The sequence below is a fragment of the Vanacampus margaritifer genome, chromosome 7 (genome assembly GCF_051991255.1).
Source record: "Vanacampus margaritifer isolate UIUO_Vmar chromosome 7, RoL_Vmar_1.0, whole genome shotgun sequence".
NCBI classification, from domain to species: Eukaryota; Metazoa; Chordata; class Actinopteri; order Syngnathiformes; family Syngnathidae; genus Vanacampus; species Vanacampus margaritifer.
Window position 1 is genome coordinate 5,260,254 of NC_135438.1, and position 26,763 is coordinate 5,287,016.

Genomic DNA, 26,763 nt, shown 5'->3' on the forward strand with positions numbered 1-26,763 from the left:
TTCCGTCAAGGAAGGAGGAGGAAGAGGGAGGGAAGACGAAGGATGGTGTCCGCCGGCCAGCGTCCTTGTCATTCGGCTTGACTCTCGCCTTTCGACATCGCTGCTGCAACAAAACACAAGCGTATTTTTTTTTTTTTAAATATTTTCTCTTTTCTTGGAGCTGTGGCGGGATGAAAACCCGAATCTCGTGGCTGTGCCGTGTAACGAGCGTCGTCGTAGTTCCGCGCACCTGCCACGGAACCACAACAAAAGCGTTATAAAATGGCTGCGACCCTCCACGAAATAGTAACCGTATTTTAGTCTTTCTTTCTTTCTTTTTTTTTATTTTATCGATGCCACCGAGAGGAGGACGTTCGTTGTTTTGTTGACCGGCACCACCAGGCACCAGGTTTGTTTATTTTTAAGCTAGGAGGCTGGTTTGTCTTCTCCGCTAACAGTAACAGCAAGCCCCTTTCGCCTTTTTTTTTTGTCTTTTCCCCCCCAAACAGTGATTATAGTAATAGTGGTCCATGTGTCCTTAAAACAACGACTGCAATCAACATCATGTGGGTGAGTCCCGAAGAGGTGTTACTGGCGGGCGCCTTGTGGATCACGGAGCGGGCCAATCCTTATTTCATCCTCCAGAAGCGTAAGGGCCATGGCGGGGAAGGCGGAGGACTGGCTGGTAAGTGGACTTCATTATTATTCACATTTACTAGTTCACTGTTGTACTTTGTGAGCTTTGGTTTAAAGCCAGTGTTGTTTTTTGGGCCCTGGAAAAAAAAAAGTTGTTGGTGTAAACAGTTACAATGTTGTCATTTAGTCCTATAATTAGTCCTCTGAAGGTATCCAAGTGCAGGGTGGAAGAGGACAGGGCGGAATCAGGGGGTCACTGCCCTTTGGCCCCCCTTTGTGCTCATTGTGTTCTTTTAGCACGTCGTTTTCACACCCTTTATCTATTGTAATGGGCAGCATAATCAGTTGCAGAGTTATTAAGGGTGTAACAAAACACACAAAAACGATTTAAAAGATGCAAATATATCGAATTTGAATCTAGTCATTCCACTTTCAAATATATGGAGATATGTGTCAAATTGGTTTTTTAACTCATTCGCTGCCATTGATGGCTAAGAACGTTAAAAATTCATTTGAACTATTTTCATTAGTTCAACATTTTTTTCCCTCTTTTATCAACAAGAGTATGAAAACCTAGAATTTTTTTTCTGTTTTTAGAACAGATATAAAATCATGAGGTAACTAGTGGAGTCATGGGATTAATTACGCTGACAAATTTTAATCGCCTGATTTTTAATCTTTTCTTTTTTAAATCTTTTTTTTTTTCAAAGAAGAAAAGATTATTAAAAATTGGGGGCATCAGGTGATGAATTTTTTATTGTAATTAATCACATGACTTTACTAGTTAACTCACGATTAAAATAAATGAAAACGAGAGGCCCCGATACTGCATTAAAACAATGGTATCGGTATCGGCGAGTACAAACAAGCAACATGCCGATGCCGTTATTTCCGAGGCTAATGTAAGACTTTGGATGCAGCATCTTGTGTCTTGCTCGTGCACGACATTCACTGATGTGTGACGTTTTCACTGCATGTCTCACGATTCGATTCCGATTTTTGGGTGTGCGGTTCGATTCGGAATGGATTTTCGATTAAGAACGATTTTTGATTCAAAATGATTTGATTGACAATGATTTTTGCTTCAATTCAAGGAATCGTAATGATCGACTCCAGTCTGACTCGCTAATGCTAATTAGCGCTCTACTCGCGGCACTTTTAGCACTCGAAAGAACGTCTCCACGCTGGAAAAAACAACAACTTTTATTGGAATAACTTGATCGTGACTTTTTCCTTCTACTCTCTTAATGTGGCTACAACTTTACAGCGTATCAGACCGTGTGGAACCACACTGCCCCCAAGTGGTCAAATCGGGTACAACATGAACAGCGCTCCCAATAAAGGCACACACAAACAAAGGCAAGACAGTATAAAATAATGTAAATAAAATCGATTTTGGGGCATTTAAAATCAATTTTGAATCGTATTAAATGAGAATCGCGATTCTTATGACAATCAATTTTTTTGACACACCCCTAGTTTGTCGTCATTGTAGGGGCAAAATCGGGACAAAAGCTTCTTGTAAACAACTGGCACGGTATTCTGCAGTGTGCCATCGATGGTTTCTTATATTTCATCCTTTGTTATTAACACACGGAACTTTGTTTGCTCCTCGCATAAAACTCCTGCCAAAGTCTCTTTAAATGGGATTAAGTCAAATAATCGTTTTGACTGTGCATAGATTTGTATAAATATGCGATTCATCACAGCTGCATGGCTTGAAAATGCTTCAGGAAAGGGGAAATGAATATCATTATTATTTTTTTTTTGATACAGCTTTCCATCAGATGTTTATTTGTGTATGTCAGCATCACATAGGAAGAGCGTGACAGTCACATGACCCGTCAGGTTTTGCAGGTGGACTTTAAACGTCACTGAATCCCATTGTAAAAATCAACTTTTTTTTTTGTTGTTGAAGTGTTGTGCAACATTGATTTTCATCAGAGGAAGATTCCAGGAGAAACTAAAAATGTCTCAAAGCAAGACTAGCAGACGTGTGTTTCTGCTTGTTTACAAACTAAAACGTCCTGACAATTGAGACGCTTTTGTGGTCTCGAAAAAAAAAAAACAGTGAAGCCACTGTATGTATGTGCTTCATGCTGAATCATTCTGCTTCCTCTTTTTCTCCCCCTCCCTCTTCCCTTCTTGAGCTTGAGCTCTAAACTGGGCCAAACGGACGCATCACAAACAAGGAAGAGGGTTGGGGGTGAAAACAGGTGATGCAGGTTTAGTTTTCACTTCCTGACCTCCCTTGTGTCTTGCAAATTAGCTTCTTTCAACAAAGCTTTTTTACAATCCAAATTTGCTTGTGCCATTGTTGTCGTCTTGACTCTTGCCCCCGATTCAACTTCTTTGTGAATCAATGTGACAACACGCTCCGGATTAGATTAGAACGAAAGTCGATGAAGAGCATCGTCATTTTTTGTTGACAACACCGTTACCTCTCTTACGCATGTGGACCTTTGAATGGCTGCAAAAAAAAACAGACAAGCCAACGTTGCTAACACTTCTTTATTAGGGGCGGGAATCTCTGAATGTCTCACGATTCGATTCGATTCCGGTTTTTGGGTGCGAGATTCGATTCAGAATCGAATTTTTGATTCAAAATGATTTGATTGACAATGATTTTTGCTTCAATCTATAGATGTTCAAGGAATCGCAACGATCTACTCCAGTCTGACTCGCTAATGCTAACTAGCGCGCCACTCGCGGCACTTTTTATCACTCAAAAGAACGGCTCCACGCTGCAAAAAAAAAAAATGTTTTATTGGAATAACTTGAAACAGTCTTCTTTCATCAACTACAGAAATTACAGTTAACAATTACTGTTGATATGCTGAAATCAGAGCATTTTGACAATTAAAAAAAAAAGGCGATTACTCGATTATTAAAATAGTTGTTGATTAATTTTATAATCGATTGCTTGTCGATTAACCGATTAATTTTGACAGCTCTAAACTAAATTGGGCATTTTGCGTAGCTATAGATGACCACAGTGTTGCCGTGTCATGAAAGCGTCATTGTTATGTCGGACCTAAAAACAACATTTGTGAATTTCTAGCCTTAAAGCGTCTCGAATAAATCCTCTCAGGTCTCTTGCTGCGGCGTGCTTGGCAGTGCTGCTGGGCGATGATGTCATCCTTATGTAAATGCTGAGCTTGCTGGCTTGCACTGTTGTGTGCAATGACGCTGGCACCAACCACACGCTCTTCTTCTTCTTCTTTTATTTACACGTAATTGTCAGCACTAGCAGGATGCCACATTTTATGGACATCTTAAAAAATATTTGTTGGACAATATACCATAGACTCTTCAACCGCTCTCTCCTTTTTATGCCTGTTTGATCAGCATATAGTTTTCTAGAACAAGAACGTCAAGTTTAACAACCGCCTCAGCCACTGACCTATACAATAGGGGTGGGAATCTTTGAATGTCTCATGATTCGATTCCGATTTTTGGGTGTGCGATTCGATTCAGAATCAATTTTCGATTGAGACCGATTCCCCCCCCCCCTCCCCCAAAGTGATTTGACTGACAATGATTTTTGCTTCAATCTATGGATGTGCAAGAAATTGTAATGATCTACTCCAGTCTGAGTCGCTAATGCTAGTTAGCGCGCTACTCGCGGCACTTTTTATCACTCAAAAGAACGGCTCCACGCTGGAAGAAAAAAAACTTTTATTGGAATAACTTGATCGTGACTTCTTCCTTCTACTTTCTAATGTGGCTACAACTTAACAGCGTATCAGACCACATGGAACCACACTGCCCTTCAGTGGCCAAACCAGGTACAACATAAACAGCGCTCCAAATAATGGCACACAAAGGGAAGACAGTATAAAATAATTTAAATAAAATCGATTTTGGGACATTTAAAATCAATTCTGAATCGTACTAAATGAGAATCGCGATTCTTATGAGAATCGATTTTTTGGCACACCCCTACTATACAATATGCTTTATACTTGAATAAGCAACTTCCGTACTGGAACACTGTGTCTTTTCAGCCTACAAATTGTGCTTCTTATGCCAGAAGCTTAACAGACACGTAATAAACACTAATAAAATTCTGAAATTGGGCCATAAACACAAGTCTTACGCAAGCTGCTACCAACACAAAAATCACTGGACTCTTGCCATTTGGTGTCCACTGCTCTCTATTCTATGTAGCATCTTGGAACACTGCGTCTTATAAATTGTGCTTCTTAATCGAGTTGGATTTATTTTTAGCTTAAAGGACTCTAAATAAAGCCCGCTAAAACTCTGAAATACACATTTATCCAAACTGGCAAGCGAACACAGTACTTTGGTCCAGCCTTATTTATTCCACAATGGGGTTGAATGTTAGCACTTCAGTAAAGTAAGTTTAAGCTTCTTTTTTTTTTTTTTTTTTTGATTTTGTCCAATAAGAAGCACACAACTCCAAATGTTGCCTGAAATATGTTTTTCACGGGTTAGCAACATAAATAAACTTGAATCCAGGTCCAGTCATGCGTCTTTAGTGGGACTTTAGGACCCTGATGGTAATGATGCATTAAAAAAATGGAACAAGCAGAGCTTTATCACATAAAATAAAAATAAATGCTTCAAAGTAAGACAATTTGTTTTGCTTTTCCTAAACAAAGCACTAATTATGAGTACAAGAAAACACAACTTATCACATGGTTTGTTGAGATGTTTGTGCTGGCGGGGTGGAAAAGGCTTTGGTGATGTTGAAGCCTTTTGGGCATAATAAGCAATGAAACGTTCAAGTTACATCACCAAAGAGGCGATGTTATCACACACATTGGTTTGTTTGTGTGCAACTTTTAACCTTTAATGGTAGAGGAGGATTTGCATTGGCATTCAAAATGGATGGATGCATAGCATTCCTGATTTTACGTTTTTTTTATTCAATAAATGTTCTCTTTGTTGGTTCATTGTGTCAATACTGATTGCTCTGCAAACGATGGTGACGAAAAAACAAAAACGTCAGACTGTATTATCTTTTTACTGGCGCCTTTTAAAACAAAACGTTAGCCTTAGCAGACTCTTTTTTTTTTTTTTTTTAAATGATGCTGCAAAAAGAGGAAAACAAGCTATGATTTACGGGGCATATGACTGGAAGTGCACATCTGATTTGGCTTTTGTTCTGGTGTTGTGTTCAACATTCATTCTGGCAAAGAGTGAAAAGGGAAACTGAAGAAGTGAGATCAAAAGTCAAATGATTGATGAATATCTCCGCAATGAAGAGATTGTGACGCGGATTAGAAGCAGAAAGCAGTAGTGGACAATAGGGCTGGGAATCTCTGACTGTCTCATGATTCGATTCCGATTTTTGGGTCTGCGATTCGATTCGGAATCGATAATCGATTCAGAACGATTTTAGATGCAAAAAAAAATATTTGATTGACAATGATTTCTACTTCAATTTATAGATATGCAAAGAATTGTCATCATCTACTCCAGTCTGACACGCTAATGCTAATTAGCGCGCTACTCGTGGCACTTTAGTCACTCAAAAGAACGACTATTCATACAAAACGCTTCAGGAATGTATACAGAGAAGCATCTTAACATCCTACACTGCAAAAAAAAAAAAAAAAAAACTTTTATTGGAATAACTTGAGCATGACTTTTTGCTTCTAATGTGGCTACAATTTAACAGTGTATCAGAACGAGCGGAACCACACTGCCCCCAAGTGGCCAAATTGGGTACAACATGAACAGCGCGCCCAATAAAGGCACACACAAACTAGGGCAAGACAGTATAAAATAATTGAAATAAAATTGATTTGGGGACATTTAACTCTTTGACTGCCAAAAACGTTAAATAACGTTAAGTAAAATCCTATGGAGGAGTGCCAAATACTTAAAAGACGTTTGTTTCAAAACAGGTGAAACTAACCATTTTCTATTGTTGATTACTGAAAAACGGAATAAGGTAGAAACAAACTTTTTTTTTCTGATGAAAGATGAGAGTCCAATCTTTCATTTGGTAGTATGTGTGTTTCCATAGTCCAAACACATAATTTTCTGTGGACCTTGAAAGATCAGTCAAAATGCTTAAATCGGCTGGCACTGGCGACATCCCGTTTCTGAAAACGTCTGGCAGTCAAAGAGATAAAAATCGATTCTAAATCATACTAAATGAGAATCGTGATTCTTATGAGAATTTTTGGCAAGAGGTTTAATAAAAGCACGTTAATGTGGCCGGCAGTAATCCGATGCTTACATTTATTTCTAACACCAAATTTGGATTATTGGGTTTACTCGGATTGCTTAAGGGTATTCCAATCATAATCCTTTTGTACATGTTACGCAATGTCGTTTGTCAAGTCATGCCCGCCGCCCACATTGCCATCATTGAATAATGAATAATGTATGTTTTTATTGCACTCAAGACATCGCAACAAATGCACTGAAATCAAGTTGCTTGTGTCAGCCAGTTGCTTAAAGAATGTTCTTTTTCCAGCCCGTCCATTGGACTCACACGTGTGAACCAGAACTTAATTAATGTCATAAATATAACTTGTCTCTTTGTTGACATTAGGCCATGATAAATATGTCAGCCTTGGTGTCTTTGTCATAATAGACCAATCATGAGTTCACCATTTCAAATGATTATGTTAGGTCAGCTGTGTTGTGTACAGTTGGCTTTCTTACTTTGTACTTTCGTACAAGCAAAAATACTCGAGTAAAAGTACAGTGTTGGATGTTTAATGTGTACATACTCTGAAAACCAGACATTTGTACACTTGGTGGTAGCATTAGCGCAGCTAAAATGCCAGAACATCATTTTGCTTTGCTTGTTCCAAATAACCGATCTACATACCTTCACTGATAAAGGTTTTGCCAATGGTGTCACTTAACTCATTCACTGCCATTGACGGCTATAAACGTCAAAAATTCATTTGAACTATTTCTATTAGTTTACTTTTTTTTTTTCTTCCACTTTTGTTAACAAGAGTATGAAAATGTGCTTTTAGAACAGATATAAAATTTGTGATTAATCGTGAGTTAACTAGTGAAGTTAATTACAATTAATCGCCTGACGAGATGATTATTAAAAATTAGGGGCGTCAGGCGATTAATTGTAATTAACTTCACTAGTTAACTCACGATTAATCACAAATTTTATATCTGTTCTAAATGTACAGTAAAAAAAAATCTTGGTTTTAATACTCTTGTTAACAAAAGTAAAAAAAAAAAAAAAGTTAAACTAATAGAAATAGTTCAAATGATTTTTTGACGTCTATAACCGTCAATGGCAGTGAATGATTTAATGGTGGCTTTTCTTTTCTTTTTGCATTGCTTTGGGGCACCTAAGCAGTATTTGAATGTTTCTTCAATAGTACCGTTTCTATTTCGGGTTCATTGAAGCCCTCCGCATGCGGCGGAAATGATGAGATCAGGCACATTCATAGCTTTGTTGTTAGCATTGAGAGCATTTCAAGTCTAAAGACTAAAACGTATTCTTTGGACAATTTGAAATGTTTATTACCGGCACACTTGTCACGATACTGAATTACTGCACCGTTAATTGTGAACTACAAGCCCTGACATACAGTTGCCGAATCCTCATTGAAGAACTGCTGCGATTTAGCATCAGCATTTCGTTTACTGAGCATTTACTTCTTGACGTCATCATTCATCATCAAATCCTACCTGTCAGTTTAATCCCGGGCCGAACCTAAGCACTGTGTTTTGTGTGTCGTGGCAGGTCTGTTGGTGGGGACCTTGGACGTGGTCCTGGATTCAAGTGCCCGGATGGCCCCCTACAGGATTCTGTACCAAACACCGGACTCTCTGTCCTACTGGATCATTGCTCACGGTGCGTAAACGCCAACTCAGGCGGTTTAGGGTTACAGTTATCTTTGAAAGGAAGGAACCGAACCCCCCCCCCCCCCCTTCCGCTCCCACATCTACCACATATCCTGTCGTATCCCATGTGTGCAGCTGAATGCCATCATGTGAAAGGGCGAGATTAAAGAATGAGAGAATTTGGAGTTGGGTTGGACTTTTCCTGTCTTTTGCAGGTGTATCCTCTGTGTCTGGATATCGTCCAGGGAGTTAAGTCGTCTCTTTGCAGCTTTCACTTAAACCGGGAGAAGTTTCCATAAGAGTTTGGACTCTTGGAGTGTGTCTGTGCAATTTTGTATTCAGTTTTTTAGGATATAATGTTATATTGTTAGGTTAACTTAGTTCTTCTCCCCCTGTTTGTAATTTCTCTGTCCTGAGCAAAACCTCCTTCACCACCCAGACCGTACAGATGTGTTGACAGAGTGCTTGAGTAGAGAATTCCTGCTATCGATTTATCCTGTGACGAGAAAACAAAAAAACAGTTTAGATATTGCTGCTTGTCAAGTGTTTTGCTTTTGAAGCGGGGAACATTCACATGACGGTGTTTCCTCCTCAGGGACGTCCCGTAAAGAGATCACGGAGCACTGGGAGTGGCTGGAGCACAACATGCTGCAGACTCTCTCCATCTTTGAGAATGAGAATGACATCACCACTTTTGTCAAAGGAAAAGTCCAGGCAAGTAACTAGACTTGACTAGATGCAATTTGGCCAGAACTCGGGTTCGACCGCTTCAAGCGGGTGCGTCAATCATATGCAATGCTACAGAATCACAAGCAAGGAATAATTAATTCTGCTTTTAACTTCCCTCCATTTTTCATTTCATACAATAGAAGCCACTAGGGGTGGGAATCTTTGAATGTCTCATGATTTCATTCGATTCCGATATTTGGGTCCGCGATTCGATTCAGAATCTATTTTCGATTAAGAACGATTTTTGCTTCAAAATGATTTGGCTGACAATGATTTTTGCTTCAATTCAAGGAATCGTAATGATCTACTCCAGTCTGACTCGCTAATGCTAATTAGCGCGCTACTCGCGGCACTTTTATCACTCAAAAGAACGGCTTTTATTGGAATAACTTGATCGTGTCTTTTTCCTTCTACTCTCTAATGTGGCTACAATTTAACAGTGTATTAGACCGCGTGGAACCACACTGCCCCTCAGTGGCCAAATTGGGTACATGTACAGCGCTCCCAATAAAGGCACACACAGACAAAGGCAAGACAGTATAAAATAATTTAAATAAAATCGATTTTGGGACATTTAAAATCGATTCTGAGTCGTACTAAATGAGAATCGCGATTCTTATGAGAATCGATTTTTTTTTTGAAACCACTACTGTTCTATTCCCGTAACATGGATGCAATTATTTTCATGTTAACCGATTAACATACTTCAGGGTGCTTCCTTGTAAACAAATGCCTTGTTTCAAACAAAAGGCAGTTGACTAAATCTATATTGAGGAAATATACCCTTGTTCAGTCTTTTTTTTTTTTTCACTAGTGGTCATAATATCTGCCTCACAGTTCTGAGGTTCTGGGTTTGAGCCTTGGCTCTCCCTATGGGCTTCCTTCCCCATTTCAAAATACACAAACACATGATAACATAAGACAAACTTACATATTCAAAATCTCCCCATCTCCTAACCCATTAGGTTGTGGGTTCGAGCCCAGGCCATTGTAACCATGTTGAGGGTATCCTTGACCAAAAATACGGAACCCCCAAGTTGCTCCTGATAATGAGTAGCTAAGATGTTATCTAAATGAAGTAGCATTTCCCATTCTCGAACGAACCACTCCTGTCCTGACTTAAACAACAACTTGGAGAGCGGCTCCATTACACGACCATCGTGAGGCGTGTCTAGTCGAAGTAAGATGGTCGCGGTGGAGAGTCATGTCATGCCACGTCAACGTTTCACTGACAAACAAAAGACCATAACATCACATTAGTAACGTCAAACAGAGCATGCTCGAAATGCCCCGCAGGCGTTATTAGTAAATCTGCTGTTTACAATACGCTACCATCTCGCTCGGCCTGCAAATCAATCCCTTCTTGTGTGTGTGTGTGTGTGTGTGTGTGTGTGTGTGTGTGTGTGTGTGTGTGTGTGTGTGTGTGTGTGTGTGTGTGTGTGTGTGTGTGTGTGTGTGTGTGTGTGTTTGTCCGGCTGCAGGGCATCATTGCCGAGTACAACAAGAACCACGACGTGAAAGAAGACGACGACACAGACAAGTTTAAGGAGGCCAGCTCGAAATTCCGCAAGCTGTTTGGAATGCCCGACGAGGAGAAGCTGGTCAACTACTACTCGTGCAGCTACTGGAAGGGCAAAGTGCCGCGGCAGGGCTGGCTCTACCTCAGCATCAACCACCTGTGCTTCTATTCCTACCTGCTGGGCAAAGAAGGTTGGCGCTAGATTAGGGGAAAGGGTCCGGAATCAGCCGTTTTTATTGGCAATGTTAGAGTAGGAAGTTGATACGTTTTTTTTTTTTTTTGGGTGGTTGTAGTTTGGACAGGTATAGACAAGGGGCTGGCATGGCTCAGTGGTAGAGTGGTCATCTCCCTACCCAGAGGTTGTGGGTTTGATCCCATGACATAGTGGGCATGTCGTGTGTTGTAAAGTAAAGTGTTTTGAGGGCCTTGTAAGGTTTAAAAGCTATATGAAGGAATCATCATTTACAATGTCCAACGTACAGGTGTGTTGGTACGCAGCACCTTAGACCGCTCGGCCATTCTCACTTAACCCTGGAGAACCCAAGAACCCTTTTCTTCTTTGGAAATTTATGAATTATACATTAAATGACTGCTATAAGTTCACTGAATACCAAAATATGTTTTTTCAATTTTAACCCTTTTTTTTTTTAACTAGCTCAGAGTTGCTAATTTATTCAATATATATATATAAAACATAGTCCGAGGCATTCTGCAACATGATATGAAATAGATTACCAAAAAAAAAACACAATTTTACCATCTGATGGTTTGCTGAGAAGATGGTTTTGTTTGGATTGATTTCCAGCTCAACAAAACAGCATGTTGCCAGCCATCTTGTCACCACCACTCTGGCTCATGTAAGTGCAATATTCATCCACTAGATGGCCCCATGCAGGGGTCAGAAGTGGCACTCTGGACTTTTGAAGTTAAATTTGTAAAAAAAAAGAAAAGAAAAGGTCTTTGTTATTTGAGTAGCAGAATTTATAGGGGCCAAATTTGACCCCGTGGGTTCTCCAGGTTTTAATACTTCCCACTGGGCACTAACACAAAAACTCTCTTCTCCAAAAAAAAAGGTATTGAGTAATGAGCCCTCTTGCTGAAAGTCACTGTAGTTATTTATTCATTCCCCTTGAAAACTTTGTGGCATTTCCCATAGTTTTGTAACCCCGCCGTTCACTCATTTGTGCCTTTCAGTCAAGCTGGTGGTGCGCTGGGCCGACATCACGCAGCTGGAGAAGAGCGCCACCTTGCTGCTGCCCGACGGCATCAAGGTGAGCACGCGCAACCACGAGCACGTCTTCTCCGTCTTCCTCAACATCAACGAGACCTTCAAGCTGGCCGAGCAACTGGCCAACATCGCCATGCGCCAGCTGCTGGACAACAAGGGCTTCGAGGAGGACCGCTCGCTGCCCAAGCTCAAGAAGAAGTCGCCCCAGAAGGTGTCGGCCCTCAAGAGGTGACTCCTTAACTCCGCTTTGGACACGTTCTTTTTCCTGTTTTACCCGATGTGTGACGCCTTCATTCTTTCTGGAGGGACTTGGACGCCAGAGCCAAGAGCGAGCGCTACAGGGCGCTCTTCCGTCTGCCCAAAGATGAAAAACTGGACGGGCACACGGACTGCACCCTGTGGACCCCCTTCAGCAAAATGCACATCCTGGGGCAGATGTTTGTATCCACCAACTACATCTGCTTCACCAGCAAGGAGGAGATGCAGTGCAGCCTCATCATTCCGCTCCGTGAGGTCAGTCGGGCAGAATAAATACGCGGGACACTTCATTAGGTACACCTGCACAATCAAAATGGATCCATGTTGGTGTTGCCCGGGAAAATATCTAAAATATTTGAATATGATGTTTGGTCATGTTTTACAACATAGAAAATCCTCAACCTCATGTCACTTTTGTACACTCACAGAAATATTTCAAGCCTAACTTAAGATTTGGTTGTTTTTTTTTACATACATTTTCACTTACTTTTTTATTTATTTATATATATAATTTTAACATAAACCTACCAAATAAAGCTTTCATTAGTCAAATAAAGCCTATTTATTTGAAATGCATGTATTTATGTATTTAGTATTAATAAAGTATCATTACGTTTTTTGTTTTTGTTTTACGTTTTTGGGATGTCTACATTCAAAGAACAAAAAAAATGGACATAAGTGTTTCTCACAACATTATTTGTCATGTATAGTTAGCCTCATTATTATGCAATTCAAACTTTATACTTTATGTATTTTAAATAAATACGCTCATTATTATTAATTTAGAGTAATTATACTTTATTAATACTAAATACATAAACCTGAAGATCATGCTTTTCAAATAAATAGGCTTTATTAGACTAATGAATATGTATCATATAAAGTTTATTTGGTAGGTTTGTGTAAAATTATCTAAAAAAGTACATGGGAATTTGTCATGTAAAAAAATTACATCAATCTTAGTTAGGCTTGAAATATTTCTGTGAATGTATCGGATTTTATGCAAGTGTCCCTAATACAAGGAATAACTTTCAGGTTACCATCGTGGAGAAGGCCGACAGCTCCAACGTGCTCCCGAGTCCTGTTTCCATCAGCACCAAGAACCGAATGACTTTCCTGTTTGCCAACCTGAAGGACCGGGACTTCCTGGTCCAGAGGATCTCCGACTTTTTACAGCAGACGCCCTCCAAAAGCTGCCTGGAGCGGGAGCTCACCGGCAGCCTCAACAGCTCCGACGACGAGGTTAGGGCTGACGGTTTCGGCGCGTGACGGTCCTTGTTCGGCGCTCCGCATCCTGAAGATGCTCCCCCCCCCCCTTTCGTGCTTTGTAGGTTTACGGCTCGCTGCTGTCCAGCAGCCCGCAGCACAGCACGAGCTCGGAGGGCGAGCGCACCTTCAACCTGAACGACAGCAGCGTGCCCACCGCCTCGCAGGCCCTCATGACCATGTACCGACGCCGCTCGCCCGAGGAGTTCAATCCCAAATTGGTGAGACGAAAATTCCACTTTCAGTATTAGACTTTATTACTTTACGATGTCTTGGTGTCTCTAACCTACAAATTGCCGCTCGTGTGTCCAGGCGAAGGAGTTCCTGAAGGAGCAGGCCTGGAAGAACCACTTCACCGAGTTTGGCCAGGGTGTGTGCATGTACCGCACAGAGAAGACCAAAGAACTGGTCCTCAAAGGCATCCCCGAAGGCATGAGAGGAGATCTCTGGCTGCTGTTTTCTGGTGAGCTCCAAAAAAAATCATATGATCTCACCTACACTCGCCAAAAAAATGAAATATGAGATCATATTTGTCATGCTTGATGTGGGAGATGATCGATTTTTTTTTGATCACTGGACATGCATTCTTGCATGTGATGGTCAACAATGAAGAAGAAAAGAAAGGAAATCAATTTCACTTTACTGATAAAAGTTTTTTTACGACCGAGTTTCATTGTCATAAGGTTGACGCAATCCAAATTTGTCACTAACCTCAGCTAACGGAGTAGCAGTGATAATTACGGCCAATTCACACTGATTGCGAAACGGACGCTGTGCGTTTTCCATACGGCCGCCTGCGTGTCAATTCACACCAGCTACACTGCGGCGCGGAACGGATGCGGAACAGATGCGGAACGGATGCGGCGCTGCAGAAGATTTTTTATTTTTTTTTCCCCCGGACGCCGCATGCGGATTTTCATGAAGCTTAAGAAATGACACGATTCAGACAGGAAGTCGAGCATCGGCATCAAGGTAGAGCCGGTATATTTCAAAATAAAACCGTTTGCGAACTCATTTTTTGTGTGTGTGTGTGTGTGTGGGGGGGGGGGGGGGTAGCTAACTACATAGCATGACATGAGTCAGACATTTAAGACAAAAAAACGAGCTCAGAATAAATTAAACATGACAAAATAACACTATTTAAACACAAAACGTACTTACCCATGGTACAAGCCCCAGAAATGATGCCCAAAAGCATATCGATGTGACAACAGGCAAGTGTGGCTATTGTTTACAAATAGGACTTTATATACACGGTTGTTATCGCGTGAACTCAACTCTTCAGCCCCCCGTGATCTTGTGGCGTAGCGGGTGCAGATTTCCAGGCACGGACAGCTCACGCAACGCACGCGCTGTGAATTGCGGTCCGTGCGGATGCCGTACGAAAAACGCGCTGCGTCCGTTCCGCAGTCAGTGTGAATTGGGCGTTAGAATAACTGCATGAAAGCGCACATTAAACAGTAAGTACGATTGGTAGCTGAGCTTGGCTTTTCGTGCCGTGTGACAATGTGTCCTTAACGCTGCTGTGCAAACCGCTTCATAACCTTAAAATGCAGATTTTCATGACCTTTATGAACCGCAGACTCGCTGGAGGACTGATAAACACTGCAAAATCCGCGTAGCATTGAACTTATCAGTTAGAACGGAGGAGAACAAGGGCCTCCTGTATCCAATTTCCGTATGGTCAGAAGACAGACTTTGTTTCATTAAGACAATGCACATTAAATATTTCACTCCCAGACATTTTCACTGAAGCAACCCCCTTCACTCCTGGCTGTTTTACTGGATTTTGACTGATTTTGCAAGGCCCACAGAATATTGTGTTCTATTGCTATAAAAAAAAAAAACATGGAACCTACCAAAAGAAAGATTAGAGATTTTTTTTTTCATCAGGAATAAAATATATTTTAAACTGTATATTATATATCTGTTTCCGTTTTGCAGCAATTAGCATTACAATATAGCGAAGTTTCATCATTATTCACAAATCTGTTTAGACTGTGGGATAAATGAGCTTTTTTCAACATGGCCCTGGTTGATCTCTTTTGCTCTGCTGCCACCTGCTGGCCGTTTTTGTAATAACTACCATTTCTTCAACCGTTCTCTGCAGTTGAGAGGCTGCATCAAAGCCTTTTATGCTCTAGCATAAAAAAAAAAACATAAAACACATATAAATATGGGAGACTTAAAATATTTAAAATAGAACGTATTTATACGTTTTTGGGAGCAAGTGAGTTAATCAATTTGAAAAAGTACCTAACTGTGTCTCTTTCGTCAAACCTTCTGCTGACATTGTGTGCCCTGTTTTGAAGTCCCATCAAAAAATAAAACATGAGCTCGTTACCAGTGACAGTTTTTAAACCCATGACTTTTTAATCGGCCTAAATGCACTACACAAAACTATAAAGCACAGGGAAGGACATTTATGCTAATGAATGCCTTCGTTCTCCCGTGGTCCTCTCAGGGGCCATCAACGAGATGGCCACCAACGCCGGCTATTACGAAGACCTGGTGGAGCGCTCCATGGGCAAATACAACTTGGCCACCGAGGAAATCGAACGGGACCTCCACCGCTCCCTGCCAGAGCATCCCGCCTTCCAGAATGAGATCGGCATCGCCGCCCTCCGCCGGGTCCTCACAGCCTACGCCTTCAGGAACCCCAACATCGGATACTGCCAGGTACCGTGCTCAATATCGGCGTAGTGATCGGGAAAAAAGGTGCGAGAACTTTTGGTGTTGATGTTTTGATGACATCACAGGCTATGAATATCGTGACGTCAGTGTTGCTCCTCTACGCTAAAGAGGAGGAGGCCTTCTGGCTACTGGTGGCGCTTTGTGAAAGGATGTTGCCGGACTACTACAACACCAGGGTTGTAGGTCAGTATGGGAAAGTAGTACTTTTTGTCTGTTTTCCCAAAGCACTTGTATGTTTGTTGGAATATGAATACAATCTGGCTGGAAGTGTTCGGTTTAGGTGAACGGTATGGGATTTTTTAATAGGTTTTAGGTGAACTAATGAATACACACACACTCGCACACACGCACACAGGCACATACTCACCCACATACAAAAATAAAAAAGGAGAGCAATGATGATGACATGTCAAATCGGTAAAATTACCGAATGAACAATACTGAGCTCTCCAGAAAAAAAAAAAAAAGGAATATGAATACAGGGACGAAATTGGAGAAAATATAACCAATACATGAAAAAATGACATGACACCTTCATTGCTGTCTATCAAAACGTTGTGAAGCGAAATGACGCCACAACGCTTGACCTCCTCCATGCGACGTTCTCAGGAGCGCTGGTGGATCAAGGCGTGTTTGAGGAGCTGGCCCGCGAGTACGTGCCCGAGCTGTACGACTGCATGCAGGACCTCGGCGTCATCTCCACCATCTCGCTGTCTTGGTTCCTCACGCTCTTCCTGTCGGTCATGCCGTTCGAGAGCGCCGTGGTGGTGGTGGACTGCTTTTTCTTCGACGGCATCAAGGTGATCTTCCAGCTGGCGCTCGCCGTGCTGCACGCCAACATCCACCAGCTGCTCGGCTGCAAGGACGACGGCGAGGCCATGACGGTGCTGGGCAGGTGAGAAGGGGACGAATTGGGGGCGGGGCGTCGCCTTCTTGTTGTCTTGACGGGATATTTGTCGGTCGTAGATACTTGGATAACGTGACCAATAAGGACAGCACTTTGCCGCCCATCCAACATCTGCACTCTTTGTTGACGGACAACGGAGAGCCGCATCCAGAGGTGGACATTTTCAAACTGGTCCGCAGCTCTTATGAGGTATTTCATAATGCGAAAAGTGTTTGTCTGGTCTTGTTGTTTGAAGGTATTAACTGAAAAGTTCAATACAACTGTAGCTGAGCTTGTGTACCACAAATGGCAGAGCCGTATATAGAGAGAGTTTAACCAACTTGGTTTCAGCAGGGTAACAAGATGGCGTCCATATGTCACGTGACCAGGAGTTGACCAATCACGCCGCTGGTCAAATGACATATGGACGCCATCTTGTAACCCTGCTGAAGCCGAGTTTGCCTAACTTTCTCTATATACAGGTCGCTGGCGGTCAAATGACATATGGACGCCATCTTGTTACCCTGCGGAAGCCGAGTTTGCCTAACTCTCTCTATGTACGGATCAGACTAGTGGTATTCACACCATACTTTGAGAATAAGTGACATAAGATAGAGCATTCGGTGTGAAGTTGGGGTGTGAATCGCCGAGTAGCTGGCGATTCGATTCGTATCACGATTCATAGGTTACGATTCAATTTGATACCGATTAATCCCGATACGAATCTATAAATTGATTATTGCGATTTTTTCAAATTTAGAAAATACTAATCAGTAAACTTCTATATGTACACTGTAAGATTTGTATGAAAATGTATTTATTTATCTGAAAATTCAGGCTTATAACTGAGCCACTGCATTTTACAAACAGTCTGTTTCATGTTTGAACAGCACTGAAATCAAATATGAAGGCTTAATGTTCTATTAATATAACATTCTTCCATACTTAATGTGTGAATCCTAACCTTAAGTAAGATGTTTTGTTAAATATTCCCATAAAAATTGATGTTTAAAAATCTATTCGGCCGCATATCGAATCGATTCGAGAATTTGCGCGCTGTAATATCGCGATATATTGCCGAATCGATTTTTTCTAACACCCTTAGTGTGAAGTATAAAATACTTTGTGGTCTACTCATATGTAGATGGGAAAGACTCAATGCGGTTTTGTAAATCGGCTACCAATAACCTTACCGTATAATGAGCGTAATGCCCTAAACAGAAGAAAATATAAAATAAAAGACTAAACTGGGTGTGTGTCATGCAAGCATCTAAAGACAAACCAGGCAGCTAAATTAGACATTAGCCTATAAATGATGCTAAGTGAGGAATTAATGACGGCTTAACCTTTGCATAATGTTAAAATTCCTGTCGATTTTTCTGGTCACCCGTGCTTTTATTTATTTTTAAAAAAAAATTACAAGCAGCCATGTTTCTCGCTTTTTTCTGCTTGAAGAAATTTGGCTCCATCCGCGCAGACGTCATCGAGCAGATGCGTTTCAAGCAGAGGCTGAGGGTCATCCAGACCATCGAAGACACAACCAAACGCAATGTGGTAAGAAAAACCTTTGACCTTAAGGTCTCATTGTTGTGCATGTGAATTTTGGATCGGCACATGAAAAAAAAGGTCACTCACACCTAACATCATCTTTGATGCTCGCACATTTCTAGGTCAGGACTATTGTAACGGAGACGGCCTTCAGCATCGACGAGTTGGAGGAACTCTTTGTCCTCTTCAAGGTGGGCAAAAAGGGAACCCGTCAACATTGCGTTCATTATTAAAACCCTGGAGAACCCACGGGGTCAAATTTGGCCCCTATAAATTCTGCTACTCAAATAACAAAGACTTTTTTTTTTTTTTTACAAATTTAACTTCAAAAGTCCAGAGTGCCACTTCTGACCCCCGCATGGGGCCATCTAGTGGATGAATATTGCACTTACATGAGCCAGAGTGGTAGTGACAAGATGGCTGGCAACATGCTGTTTTGTTGAGCTGGAAATCAATCCAAACAAAACTATCTTCTCGGCAAACCATCAGATGGTAAAATTGTTTTTTTTTGTTAATCTATTTCATATCATGTTGCAGAATGCCTAGGATTATGTTTTATATATATATTTTGATAAATTTGCAACTCTGAGCTAGTTCAAAAAACAAGGGTTAAAATTGAAAAAACATATATTTTGGTGTTCAGTGAACTTATAGCAGTCATTTAATGTATAATTCATAATTCGGGGTTCTTGGGTTCTCCAGGGTTAAGGTCATCAGCAGTTAGTTCATAAGAAAGATAAGCTCATTTCTGCAGGACAACAAATCGTGTTTTTTTTTTTTTTCCTTTTTGACAAAAGCATGTCACTAACATGTTCAAATCGCAAAAACAAAAAATCCATAATGTTCACTGTCATATGAAACCATTCGTCCTTGTGCATCCTTTTAGGCGGAGCACCTGACCAGCTGCTACTGGGGCGGCAGCAGCAACCCGACGGAGCGCCACGACCCCAGCCTGCCCTACCTGGAGCAGTACCGCATCGACGTGGAGCAGTTCAAGGGCCTCTTCAATCTCCTCTTCCCCTGGGCCAACGGCGCCCACTCGGACCCGTTGGCCGTGCGCTTCTTTCGCCTGCTGGACCACAACGGCGACGCCTTCATCAACTTCCGAGAGTTCATCAACGGCCTTGGTAGGTACACGCACACACGAGCATCCCACGGTGAAATTCATCTGTTACTGTAAGCCAGGATGGAGGTAGCCGCCATTTTGCATCAGTGCTACTGGGCGGCCACACAATTTTTTTTTATTTTAAATATGGATATACATACATGCATGCAAAATATATGCTCTTAATATACAATATTTCATTTTTCATAAAACATTTGTCAGATCTACTATTCAACAATGAAGGGTTTGAAGCAAACAGAATACCCACATATGGTTTTATTCTTTTCTTTTTTTTTTGTATCAACTCACTCAAAATTGTAATATTATTGAGGTACTACAGTTTATGTCCTGCATATCTTTCCAAATCTGCAAAAACGATTATGCCTACGCTACCGGTACATCTGCCATCTTTTTTTTTTTTTTTTCAGGAGAGCTCAGTATTGTTCATTCGATTTGACATCATCATTGCTCTCCTTTTTTTAAAAAACAAATCAATTAAAATAATAATAATAAAAATGTTTTTTTTCCCCCTCTTTTTTTTTTAAATATATATACATATATATATATTTTTTATTTTTTATTTTTTTGTATGTGGGTGAGCATGTGCATGTGCGTGCGTGTGTGTATTCATCAGTTCACCTAAAGCCCATTAAAAAAAATCCCATACTAATAATATAATATAATAATAAATTGCCAAATGCAGAAGTTATCACGATGTAGTGGCTCTCGCTAACAGACAGAATTAAGTAACCAGAATTAGGTTAAAAAATTCTATATACGTAGACCATGTTTCTATAAATTTTGATATTTGGTTTTTATTTGAGGCAGATATTTTTTCCATTAAAATGTGATTTATAAGGAGGTTAGATCATTGGTCGATATTCAGAGTTTGTTTATTTTCCAGTTAACAAGAATTGTTTTTTTTTAGCGATAGTACATCTGCCATCTAATGGTGAATGGTGATATTACAACTTAAAATTGTATCGTGGATCTCCGCTGTCTGCAGGCGATAGGGATTGGACCGTACCATGTACAACGAAAATCCTCATAATTACGGGGATTAGAGGATAATACATTTTTTTATATATATGTAAACCCACAGAAATGTACAGAAATACTCAATATAAATTTTCTACAGAAAATTGAGGTTGTAAATATTTTTTGAAAATGAATATTAAAAAATACAAATTTAATTCACGGGTGCCGAGCTGCAAGTCTTCGGGGGTCCACTGTAGTAGAGGAAACATGTTCATAATTTTGGGGTTTTGGAATAAAATACATATTTTCTTTCAAACCCCCCCCCCAAAATTGTATATTCAATATTTCCAAATGATGAAATGACTGGTGCTTTGCAGGCGTTCTGTGTCATGGGGACCTGACGGAGAAACTGAAGCTCCTCTACAAGATGCACGTTTTACCCGGTGAGTGGCAAAAAAAAAGTCCACCGCGATTGTGATGTGACTTGCTTTTGGCCCGCGATGACGATCCACGCACGGCCTTGTGTCTAGAGGCGACGAGCGAACAGGAAGAGCCCGACTCGGCCTTCGAGGCCACGCAGTACTTCTTTGAAGACATCACCCCGGAAACATCCATGGGTAACGCGAACGCTTCAGCACCAACTGCAAGTCAGGACTCGGGAACAGAAATAATCGCTGCCATTTCTAAAAATGATTGATGATTAACACATTCAATTAAATACATATTGAAAAAAATATTCATAATAAATCAATCAACCGGGTATTTAAGGAGATAGAAAGCAAATTGTTGCAACACTTTGTGTCCTTTTCTCAGGCCAGGATGCGAAGAACCGAAGCGAGAAGGACGACGGCTTTGTCAGGGTTACGTTTAAAACGGAAAAAGGTGAGCGCAACGCAAGCAGCACGGAAGACTCAATCAATCATGGCCAGGAGTAAAAGTATATCTGTAAAACATAAAAAAATACACAAAAATAAAAAATAAAATAAAAATAAAATAAATGAAATTAAAAACAGTGTAAATAGTTTTTAGTAAAGTGGTACCATAAGTTTACTGTCAAACAACATAATACAAAGACAATTATAGATGATGTATTTAAAACAACAATTTTGCCTCAACTCATTCACTGCCATTGACAGCTATAGACGACTATTTTTATTATTTCATATATATATATATATATATATATATATATAATGATATATATATATATCATTTTTGTTAACAACAGTATGAAAACCTAGATATTTTTTGTACATTTAGAACAGATATAAAATTTGTGATTAAACTAGTGAAGTCATGCGATTAATTCCGATTACAAATTTTAATCGCCTGATGCTCCTAATTTTTACTAACCTTTTCTTTAAAAAAAATATATATATATTTTTTTTTTAATAATGTTTTTTTTAAGAAAAAAATAGGGGTGTCGGGCGACTAAATTTTTTAAACGTAATTCATCGCATGACTTCACTAGTTAACTCACGATTAATCAAAAATTTTATATCTCTTCTAATACAAAAAAAATTATAGGTTTTTATACTTTTGTTAACAAAAGTGGGAAAAAATGTTAAACTAGAAATAGTTAAAATACATTTTTTGACGTCTATAGCCGTCAATGGCAGTGAATGAGTTAAAAATAAACCTTTACCTGCTATCTTAAACCTAGCATATAATGGAAAACACCATTCACGGGGTAACAATTAGCCTAGCTAGCTAGTTGGGATGTTAACGACCCTTTAAGCGACAACAGATATTTGAACACAAGCTTTACATCTCCTTGAAATGCCAAAACACAATCTCAACATTGTCACGCTAAATACCGCATTTGACAACCAGTTAGCAGAAAACCCTTTCGAAGCAAGTTGGCCTATTAAACGGCATTCATATGACAATTGTTAAGTTCTGTCATTTCTCTTTATTTGCTGAAGATGCATTGTTTGCTGTCCGGGCGTGAATGAACGCAATGTCACGGCAGCTGATGTTTGTGAAATCGTCTTTGCAGTGAAGAAGCCCAACACTCCCGATTATCGCCACTACCTAAAGCTGTGGAACCACGACAGCAAGGCCAAAACGGAGCGCACCAAAGATCTCCCCAAGCTCAATCAGGTAATCAGATTGATTTTGGAACCGCATACGTTCAGAAAATCGGTTTTGATTTAAAAGACGAAAATGCATCAAATTGAAATCGTTCCACTTCATTGCACCACATGTATCACGATGCTTGATATCGAAATATTTGCTTTTGTGGCCCAGACTCAGTTCATCGAGCTGTGCAAGACGCTATATAGCATGTTCAGCGAGGACCCCGCCGAGCAGCAGCTCTACCACGCCACCGCCACCGTCACCAGCCTGCTGCTGGAGATGGGAGAAGTGGGGAAACTCTTCTCCGCCGCTCGCAGGGACCACCAGCACGGGGACCACTCCTCCGAGGTACGAAAAAAACAGGTCGCCATCCTGACTTGAGCGAGACAAAATAACAAGGAGACTGAGCGTAGTGACAAAATGGGAAGTTCAGATCAACTTTGTTTATAGAGCACTTTTACTACTTGAATCCAGACAATTTTACTGATTTTATCCAAGAGGACACTGTGGGCAGTAAGAAAGTCAGCAAAGTGAAGATTTTTGGAGTGCAATAGTAGGTCTCCTGTATTCTTAAATGTTTTGCTAATTTTGCCCTAAAAGAGAATACAGACAGTAAGAAAATGTGAAGCTGCAGCAAAGTGGAGATTGTGGACTATAATATTGCATCTCCTGTATTGAATTTCCAAATTTTGCTAATTATAGCCAAAAGGAGACTATAATCAGCAAGAAAGCACTGCATCAAAGCGGAGATTGTGGAGTGTCTCCTGTAGTCTCAAAATGTTAACTCATTTTGTCCAAGAAGAGACTGTGGGCAGTGAGAAAATGGGTAGCTACAGCAAAGTGGAAACTGCGGAGTGTGTTTCCTGAATTTAAATTTTGAAATGTTATCAAAGAGGAGACTGGGGGCAGTGGAGGAAAAAATGGGATGCTGCAGTAAAGTGGAGACTGTGGAGTAAAAAAACGATGTCTCCTGTGTTGAATTCTCAAAACTTTACGAATTTAATCCAAGAGGCAGAAAGGACGTTGTGTTGCTTGCAACACAAAGCAAAAAAATGACTTTGGGCACTTTTAAGTCCAAATTGATACGACCTTCACATGTGACTTTTAACCATTATTTTTCTCTTTGGAAGGAGGATGAGGAGGAGCGTTGCGCAGCCATGCAGGACATCAAGCTGGAGGACGCGTCCCCCAAATCGGCCATGCTGACCTCGGACGACGAGGCCAAGGACGACACGTCCATGTCGTCGTACTCGGTGCTGAGCGCCGGCTCGCACGAGCCGGACGACAACAAGCTGCGCTGCGAAGACATCGCCGACGACACGGTGCTGGTCCGGAGCGACCGAGGCGACAAGGACCGGAAGAAGAAAAACGGCGGCGACGAGCCCGGCGTGGACGAGGACTGGGCCATCACCTTCGAGCAGTTCCTGGCGTCGGTGCTGACCGAGCAGGCGCTGGTGCTTTACTTGGAAAAGCCCGCCGAGGTGTCGGCGCGCATCACCAACGCCAAGAACGTCCACAAAGTGGGACGGCAGGCCCTGCTGTCCGCCAGTGACTATGAAATCTCACTCTCCGGTTGACTTTGTATTTTAGACTTGCGGCGCCGTTTGACGGTTTTAGATGAACATTTATAGTACGAGTCAAAATTGACAGTAATCCCCCACTATTGGCGGCGAGTAGGAACGCAACCCTTCCACCATCTCGGGAAAAAAAAACGCAGCGAATTGAAGCCGCTATTAAGGTTTACAGTTGCATAGAAATGCTACAAGATGGCAGCAAAGAACGATGTCGAAAGAAGCTCCTCAACTCACTTCAACATTCGTTTCTCGGCAGCAAAACACTACACACGTCTACAATGAAGTTCCTCAACCCACATACAACTTAGTAGCTTAGATGATGCCAAAGCAATGCTTTTATTGCTTTTGCCTAAAAAAGGGTTTTAATTGTGACTTTTTAACACGTTAAAACCGAATAAAAATAAAAGACTTTCAAGCATTCCCCCACAAAAAAAGAAAAAAAAAAGGCTTTTTTTTTTTAATTTGGCCTGTTATTGTTTTTGTTTTTTTTACACATTCACACGTTGCAAAAATAAATGAAAGATAATGACATTTAAACATTGCCCAATTTTTCAGATATTTTTTCCTTCTTTTTCATTTTACACATTAAACATTCTAGGATGACATTCAAGCATTTCCCCACGGGGGGGGGGGGCACGTGAATCCCCTAAGCCCTCTTACTTACCCTCATTATTTTTATTTTTTTTTTTTTTTTTCAATTTGTTATTATTACAACCTACCAAAAAGATAATAGGGGGGGGGGGGGCTGTTTTCGTTTTTCCAATTTTTTAAGATTTTTTTATACAATAACACAATACAAAATAAGATGACAATAATGACATCTAAGCATTTCCCTAGAAAAAACAAATTCGCATTAGCATTTTTAGGACAAAGTATTAAACAGTCAAATAGTCTGCCTGTAATATATAGTTTTATTAATGTAAGCGTTATGAGACAACAACAAAAAAACATTTAAATTATATCATTTGGGAAAAAAATCAGATGATAAATCTTATCAGAATTTTATTCTGCCAAATATTGGAATCGGCCTAAAAACAAAAATCAATCCCCCCCCCCAAAAAAAAACAAACAAACAGGAATCGGTGAATCTGTCAATAGCCAGCCACCAATATTCGGGTGATTACTGTAATGTCAAATAGTGCAATGAATGTGACCAAAAATTCACGAGTAGAGGTAACATACTGTAATCACATGTCGTCGTCACTGTACAGTAGAAATTTCACTATATTGTGACATTTTTCCCCAACATTTTTGAGCCAAGGTACGAATTTGACATTAGAAAAATGTCACAAAATGTACACGCTATGAGTCTTGGGCCTGTGGAGTTGAACACTTTGCTATTATTATGTTGTATGAATGGCGAGAGGTGGATTACGCAGGTTCATTGTACCGTCACCACCATTTCATTGTTCTGCCCGTCACGGACATCAATAGATAAACAGAGATACTTTATTTGCAGGAAACTAATCATTTCCAGAACAATGAAGTGAAATTGGAACACCGGGCACATCATAACAAATCAAGGAGGCTCTTGCGCTGTATTTATCCAAGAAGAGACTGCGGGCAGTGAGAAAATGAGGCACTGCAGCAAAGTAATCACTGTGGACTTTAATGCTGGATATTCAGTATTTCACTCTCAAAATGTTACAGATTTGATCCAAGAGGAGACTGCGGGCAGTGAGAACACAGCGTTGCAGCAAAACTGAGACTGTGGAGTATATACTGGGTCTCTTGAAGTAAACATTATCTGAAAGGAGACTGGGCGGTCAGACTACGGGATTGCATAATAATACAGGGTCTCATGTATATATTTTGAAAAATTTTACAGATATTCCAAGAGGAGACTGTGGGCAAAGAGGCAACAAGGAGCTACGACCAAGAAAAAAACTTGAGTATAGTAGTCACCTCTCCCATTTTTTTTTAAATCTGAAATGAGACTGCAGAAAGTTAGAAAAACAAGGACCAAGCAACAGCAAAGTAGAGACTGTGGAGTAGAATACTGCAACATAGAGCTAAGGCACCCCACTTTTTGGGTACAAATCTTAGGGTGCCTGTAAGAAAAGAAAAAAATTAAAGACACTGCGGGCAGTGAGAAAAAAGCGCTGCAGCAAAGTGGAGACTGTGGCACAGAAGGAACTAGCCATGCCGCCTCCATCTGCTCGACCAATCAGAGCATGAAACGGACACTGTTGCAGGTGGAGAAGCCCAGAAAGCGAGTGGATCCGAGCGGGTGCCCTATGGTGGATATACAAGAATGATGTGTATGCTGATAATGAGACTCAAAAACGCTATTGTACGGACACACTGAGGTCACTTTATGTGGGGGTTACAATACAATTCACTTGTTGTGCATTTTCAAATGTTCCCCACGGCATGTTTTTTATTTTGTACAATTATTTTGTACACTTTTGTTTTTACTTTGCTTCATTTGTTTGATGCATCAAATATCACTGTCACATTAAAAAGAAATTAAGTACTTTA

The 26,763-nt window shown here is 40.6% G+C and overlaps 1 protein-coding gene across 1 annotated transcript; it reads left to right on the forward strand.

Moving 5' to 3' along the window:
- tbc1d9 (TBC1 domain family, member 9 (with GRAM domain)) lies at positions 1 to 26,763 on the forward strand. The gene is made up of 23 exons (XM_077571086.1): positions 1 to 388; positions 489 to 664; positions 8,318 to 8,428; positions 9,014 to 9,132; positions 10,629 to 10,857; positions 11,861 to 12,122; positions 12,200 to 12,407; positions 13,188 to 13,394; positions 13,484 to 13,639; positions 13,731 to 13,881; positions 15,883 to 16,097; positions 16,178 to 16,295; positions 16,722 to 17,007; positions 17,079 to 17,208; positions 18,454 to 18,552; positions 18,669 to 18,737; positions 19,433 to 19,673; positions 21,007 to 21,072; positions 21,160 to 21,246; positions 21,443 to 21,511; positions 22,629 to 22,732; positions 22,880 to 23,056; positions 23,839 to 26,763. Exons 2-23 carry the CDS (start codon positions 544 to 546, stop codon positions 24,283 to 24,285), a joined length of 3,672 nt encoding a protein of 1,223 aa, XP_077427212.1. The 5' UTR covers positions 1 to 388; positions 489 to 543; the 3' UTR covers positions 24,286 to 26,763.

Coding starts and splice junctions, on each gene's coding strand:
- tbc1d9 (XM_077571086.1), top strand. CDS start 544: ATGTGGGTGAGTCCCGAAGAGGTGTTACTGGCGGGCGCCTTGTGGATC. Junction 12,123..12,199: donor AAGGTGTCGGCCCTCAAGAG/GTGACTCCTTAA, acceptor TTCTTTCTGGAG/GGACTTGGACGCCAGAGCCA. Junction 21,073..21,159: donor CAAGATGCACGTTTTACCCG/GTGAGTGGCAAA, acceptor CCTTGTGTCTAG/AGGCGACGAGCGAACAGGAA.